At 43.1% G+C, this 6,864-nt stretch overlaps 1 protein-coding gene across 1 annotated transcript; it reads left to right on the top strand.

Moving 5' to 3' along the window:
* On the top strand, positions 1 to 4,371 carry LOC123590944 (cationic amino acid transporter 3-like). The gene has a single exon (XM_045464622.1). It carries the CDS (start codon positions 2,299 to 2,301, stop codon positions 4,069 to 4,071), a length of 1,773 nt encoding a protein of 590 aa, XP_045320578.1. The 5' UTR covers positions 1 to 2,298; the 3' UTR covers positions 4,072 to 4,371.
* Positions 4,372 to 6,864: the final 2,493 nt, after the last annotated feature.

Raw genomic sequence — 6,864 nt, 5'->3', positions numbered from 1 at the left:
TGTGGGGCTTGAACTTCAGAACCATGAGATTATGACCGGAGTCAAAATCAAGAGTCACACGCTTAACAGACTGAGCCATTCAGATGCCCCACAAACAATTCTTTATCACCCTGTGTTGCTCATACCTGCCATGAATGATGTGCAGTTAAGGTTTCATCAGTTGGTTTTCCCTTCACACTTTTCATTTTGCTTGCCTTCTACAAGGAAGGTAATTCCATTTATATCCTTACTTGAGCCAGGATTATAAAGACTGCTTGGTTACAAAGTATGTATCTCAAAGTCAATTCTGGATTGAATTCTGGATTATGTGCTCTTTTAGGTTTCTCTTCTCAGTTTGTTCATTTGTTCAATAAATATTTATTGAGCACCTAACTCACAGTCTCATAGATGACATACACAGGCAGCTGACCTTGAATTTTGTTACATTAGGGTAAATAGCACATGGGGGAAGCCTGGGTGTTATGATAGCACATAGGAAGGGCAGCATACGGGTCAGGATAGGCTTCCTGGGGAAGAAACTTCCGAGCTGGAAACTAGAAGAGAGGTGAAGCTTAGCTAAGTGAAGGGACAAAAAAGCATTAGAGGCACAGGGAACAGTTTGGATGTTATATTTTGCAGCTGGAGCAGGAACTGGGCATGGAATGAGGCTGGGGGAATCAGCACAGGTTAGATGATGAAGAAAGGAAGTATTATGAAGGAAGAGCAGTGGGGAACCACTGAAGGGTTTCAAGCCTCAGGGTGGGTGGGGACACGTCAATCATATTCATAATTTAGAAGGTTCCATGAGTTAAGTATTCACTCTCCTTATCTATGTTGTGTGCTTGTTGGTAAATCATAACATTGGAACTGGTGGGTGGCAAATAAGGAGTGTAGATGGATTTGTACACAGAAGGTCTGACCCATTTCCCAAGGGTTCATTTTGATTATATACAGAGAAGACTTTTCAATTTTGACTTAATCTTTCTATTAAAACCTCTGACAACATTTCCTAAAATTCTCTCAAAATAGGAGCCTGAGTATGGGGGAGAGTGGGGACTGCATGACTTTGTTTTCTCTGTTCTCCACTTCTCATTTCTGGGGCATTGCTGTGAATTGTTCACCCAAAACCTTATTCCCTTTGAGAAGAGGCCCATTTGAATAGCTTCAGTGGACCACATCACAGACAGTGTAGGGTGTTTATAGAACACAACGTGGCCAGGGAGGAGACTGTCCATAGAAGCAAGGTCTCCTTCTCTCCTGGAACCCAAAGAGGGAGGAGAAAGAAGGAATTGTTTTGGTTTTGAACTACTGAGCTAGGTGACATACTTCTTTTCTCCCTGCCCATCATTACTGTGGACATAAAAGTTATAGTAAATTTTGTCTGGTTGCTTTGGGTGAGGTTTATTGAATGTCAGAATTCATCAAGTGACATTTCTGGTTCTTCTCCCTTCTTACTAATGGATGCTTGATTGACTGCTACACCCATTTCTCCAGTGTTTCTTCACAAGACAGCCTGTTCCTCTCATTATTGCAGGTAGTTATGAAGGCCCTGCCCCCTTTGCTCTCTTCTCCTATTTTCACAGCACCCCTGTTGGCATAGTTAGGTAAAGGGAAGAGTAGGACTGTACACACTTTACCATCAGTACAGCTAAGTGGATGACACAGAATGGGGAAAGAGGGGACCAAAGTGACATCTGACTTTGGGTACTGATTTGGAGGCAAAGAGTTTTAAGACAGAGGAACCAATATTTGTATTTCAAATTCAAATGTAATTTAAAAAATGGTTCTGTAATTGCAAAGACACATGAATTAATGTGTCATATCTCATGCCCAAGCACCACGTAATCATCCTGTGTGTGAATTATTGCACAATACATTCATTCCCTGTTGTGACGTACAGCTTAATTAGTACATGAAGCTACATGAGTTAGATGAATGTAAAGGGATTATGTCCCGTAGTGTGCAATAAAGGAGAATGTTGGGAGGTATTTGGCACTGTTTCTGAGGGGAAATCAGGGTTGATTTTTCTATGATGTCTTTTGGTTTCAATTTCAGTGATACTTGGGCCGCAACAGGTGAAATGGGATTTCTGAGCTACAGTTGGTTGGTTGAACACCACCATTCAGTAAATATTTCTTGTTTAGGCATTATGAAGGGTCAAATGAAATACAAAGCAGCAACTTTGAAGTGTGAGTAATGGACTTCGGCAGCCCCAAGTCTACTTGGCTTCACTGAGTCTCACTGAACCTGATCCCAGATTTTCCTCCCTGGGCTTGCTGCAGCTCTCTGATCCTGGAATCCTCTTCAGTTCCAGCTAGGATGCTGCGTCAGGCACTTCGTAGATTTGGTCAAAAACTGGTACGAAGACCTACACTGAGGGAACCGGTGGCTAAGGATGACCCACGGAGAAGCCTGAACACTCTGGATTTAGTGGCTCGGGTTGTGGGCCGCACAGTGGGTATAGGTGTGTATATCCTGGCTGGTGAGGTGGCCAGAAATCAAGCAGGACCATCCATTGTGATCTGCTTTTTGGTGGCTGGCCTATCTTCTGTGTTGGCTGGGCTGTGCTATGCAGAGGTTAGTGCCCGAGTTCCCCATTCTGACTCTACATATCTCTACAGCTTTGTCACTATAGGTGAACTCTGGGCTTTCATCACTGGCTGGACCCTCATCCTCTCCCATGTTGGTGATAAAGCCATTGTGGCCCGTGCATGTATCTTAGCTTTTGACAACCTGCGTGGGAACAAGATCTCTCAGACCCTGCGTGAGAGCATCTCACCACATGTTCCCCGTGTCCTTACAGAATATGTAGATATCTTTGTTGTGGGTCTTGTGTTTTTGCTCATAGAATTCCGGAATCTGAGGTATGTTTGGTCTTTCCCAGTTACCAAAATGGCCACATTGGTGAAACTTTTGGTTCTCAGTTTTGTCATCATCTCTGGCTTCATTAAGGGGGATCTGCACAACTGGAAACTCACAGAAGAGGACTATGCAATGGCTGGACTCAATGACACCTCGAGCTTGGGCCCTCTGGGCTCTGGAGGATTTGTGCCTTTTGGCTTTGAGGGGATTCTCCGTGGAACAGCTACCTGTTTCTATGCATTTATAGGTTTTAGCAGCATTTTTGAAAAAGTTGAAGAAGCCCGGAATCCCCAGCATTCCATCCCCATGGGCATTATGATTTCACTGTTCATCTGCTTTTTGGTGTATTTTGGTGTCTCTGCAGCACTTACACTTATGGTGCCTTACTACAAGCTTCGACATGGGAGCACCTTGCCTCAGGCATTACTCCATATTGGCTGGACCCCTGCCTACTATTTTCTAGCTTTTGCATTTCTGTGTATTGTTTCTGCCAGGCTCTTGGGCTTTATGTTTCCCATACGTCGAGTATTACACAGGATGGGACAGGATGGTCTCCTGTTCCCTGTCCTTGAACGAATCCGTTCCCGCCCATTCATCCTTATAATGACCACTGTGATCTTGAGCATTATTACAGCAATCATGGCAGTCTTCTTTGGGCTCACTGATCTCCTGGACCTTAGGTCAGTTGGATCCCTGATACCTCACTCCCTGGTTGCTACTTCCATTCTCATCCTCAGGTATCAGCCTGAGGCAAAGAAAGGGGAAAATGAATCAGAGGTGCTGGAGGAGAATGGACATATAGTAGAGAGGCTGACTCTACAGGGACTACTTTTTCCAGGCAGCCCCACCCCCACTCCACTCTCTGGCCGGGTTGTCCATGTTTGCTCCTCACTGCTTGCTCTGCTGCTAATTCTTCTTTGCCTGGTGCTGGCCCAGTGGCCAGTTCTGCTTTCTGGAGACCCAGTGTGGATTTCAGTGGTTGTGGTGCTTCTGGTGCTCATCACTGGGCTCACTGGGGTCATCTGGAGACAGCCACAGAGCTCTAGTCCCCTTTACTTTAAGGTCCCTGCTCTGCCTCTGCTCCCACTACTGAGCATCTTCATGAATGTTTGCCTTATGGTGCAGATGACAGCTGCCACCTGGGCCCTATTTGCTGTCTGGATGTTGATTGGGTTTGCTATCTACTTTGCCTATGGGATCCAGTACAGTCTGGTCTCTAACTCCGCTTAAGTTAGGGCCAAAAGTGTAGACCTTGAACTAAGCAGTACACTGTACATATTTGGTTTGACATCATCACACCTGAATGCAGTCTTGTCTCTCTGCACAATATTGGAGAGTCTCTTGACTGCATGGAAAGCTAGGCCTCCAAAGGGATGTTGGTGAGTGAACACTAATAGAGCTCAGTGTGTATTGTGAAGGATGTGTCTTTGCTCTTTCTCCTTTTTTTTTCTTTTAACCTGTCTACTTTTGAATTGTGTCTGTAGCTGCTTACTGGCTTTCAAATATTATTAAAAGAAATTACAAAAAGTGTTTTTGTTTTCCTTGGTTTAATATCCAGTGGGGTACCTGACTGGCTTGGTCAGTACAACATGCAACTTTTTATCTCAGGGTGGTGAGTTTGAGCTCCACATTGTGTATAGATGTTATTTAAAAAAAAAAAAACGCACAGCAGAATTACTGGATCAATAGGTGGTTTTATTTTTAATTTTTTGAGGAACCTGCATACTGTTTTCCACAGTGGCTGCACCAATTGACATTCCCACCAACAAAACATGAGGGTTTCTTTTTCTCCATATCCTAGACAATACTTGCCTATCTTATCTTTCTTTTTTTAAAATTTTTTTAATGTTTATTTATTTTTGATAGAGAGAGAGAGACAGAGCATGAGTAGGGGAGGGGCAGAGAGAGAGAGGCAGACACAGAATCTGAAGCAGGCTCCAGGCTCTGAGCTGTCAGCACAGAGCCCAACGCAGGACTCGAACTCACAGACCACAAGATCATGACCTGAGCCGAAGGTGGATGCTCAACCAACTGAGCCACCCAGGCACCCCTATCTTATCTTTCTGATTTTAGCCATTCTGATAGGTTTAAAGTGATATCTCATTGTAGTGTTAATTTATATTTCCCTGATGGTTAGTGCTGGTGAACATCTTTTCCAAGTGTTTATTGACCATCTGTATGTGAAAATAGTATGGAGGATCCTCAAAAAATTAAAAATAAAAATTACCCTATAACCCAGCAATTGCACTACTAGGTATTTATACAAAGGATACAAAAATTGCTGATATCAAGGGGCACATGCACCCAATGTTTACAGCAGCACTATTGACAATAGCCAAAATATGGAAAGAACCTGAATATCCATAGACTTATGAATGGATAAAGATGGTGTGGTTTATATATACAATAGAATAATACTCTGCAATAAAAATGAATGGATTCTTGCCATTTGCAACAATGTGGATGGAACTAGAGTGTATTATACTAAGTGAAATAAGTCAGTCAGAGAAAGATAAATATCATATGATTTCATTCAGATGTGGAATTTAAGAAACACAACAGATGAACATAGGGGAAGGGAAGGAAAAATAAAATAAAACTATAGAGGTAACCAAACCATAAAAGGCTCTTAAATAGTGAGAACAGACTGAGGGTTGCTGGGGGGAGGTTGGTGGGGGAATGGGCTGAATGGGTGATGGGCATTAAGGAGGGCCCTTGTTGGGATCAGCACTGAGTTTCATATGTAAGTGGTGAATCACTGGGTTCTACTCTTGAAACCAATATTACACTCTATGTTAACTAACTTGAGTTTAAACAAATTAATTTTTAAAAAGGAAGGGATGAGATATAATTTTCATTGCCATCTGGATAGACAGAAAGAAAGGACATGGACAGATAGACTCCTCAGAGACACTTGTAGCTGCTACTGTCATGTAGATCTTGCTCTTCAATGTGTGGTCCATGGACCAGCAGCATGAGTGTCACCTGAGATCTTGTTAGAAATGCAGAATCAGGCCCTACTCAAACCTACTGAATCAGAATCTTCATTTTTAACAGACTCCCAAGTGATTTGTATGCTCGTTTATGTGTGAGAAGCACTCACTTCAGATGATGGAGGATAGGTGTCTGGCCTCAGATGAGCACTATGGAAGATCTGAAACTTTGGAAGAGGAGGGGCCTGAGCTAGGGAAATTGAATTTTTGGGAACAAGGAGAAGTGTAGGCCCTGGCTGCCCTAGTGTCCTTAGGCTTCCCATATCAGTCACTGTGCCAGGGTTTGTCACTCTGTCCATTTTGGGAAAATGTCTGCCATGCCCATGCTGGAGTCTGCCTGGTCATCAGAGGCTCCCCTGGGGCAAGGATTGTGTGGGTTGGAACAGGTGCCAATTATGCTATCCCTACTTCATATATGTCCCAAAAGGGACTGGGGAGGTCATATTAGTCATGTCGAGCCTCAAGGTTGTACTGTCTCTTAATCAAATGAGTGATAACTTGATGATACTAACTGAAGAGGTTATGGAGATTGGGGGATTGAAATAGGAGTTCTTAACTATCTGTCCTGGAAATTAGGATACTTTCATCTTTCAAAATCTTTAAGGATAGACCAGATGACTGCATAAGGGGTTATTTCCTAGTCAGGGCCAAATTAATTTTTTTAAGGAATCTTTTGATGATTTTTAATGGGTTAATAACAAAAGAGACCAAATTTCCAGAGACCTGGAGGATAGGCAATGAAACAATGTTATCAGATGGTCATTTGGGAATTTTCTTAGGCTTTTGAGGGTCTGTATACCTCGTCCCCAATCAGAAAGAGTGATAAAGAGAGGCTAGTATTAAAGGAAAACAGATTGAGAGTGAGAAGAAGGAAAAATTTTCTGAGATTAGAGGGCGACTGGAGGTGATGGGAAGGTGTAGGCTCTCTGGCAGTGTGCATGGCTGTCCTACTTGGGTTTTGGAATGCCTCAGATGGGCCTTGCCCAGAAACAGGACAATGTACAAAATGAACTCTTGAACTCCCAAATAT

Source organism: Leopardus geoffroyi, chromosome B4 (genome assembly GCF_018350155.1).
Source record: "Leopardus geoffroyi isolate Oge1 chromosome B4, O.geoffroyi_Oge1_pat1.0, whole genome shotgun sequence".
Lineage (NCBI taxonomy): Eukaryota > Metazoa > Chordata > Mammalia > Carnivora > Felidae > Leopardus > Leopardus geoffroyi.
This window is presented reverse-complemented; position numbering and strand designations above follow the sequence as displayed.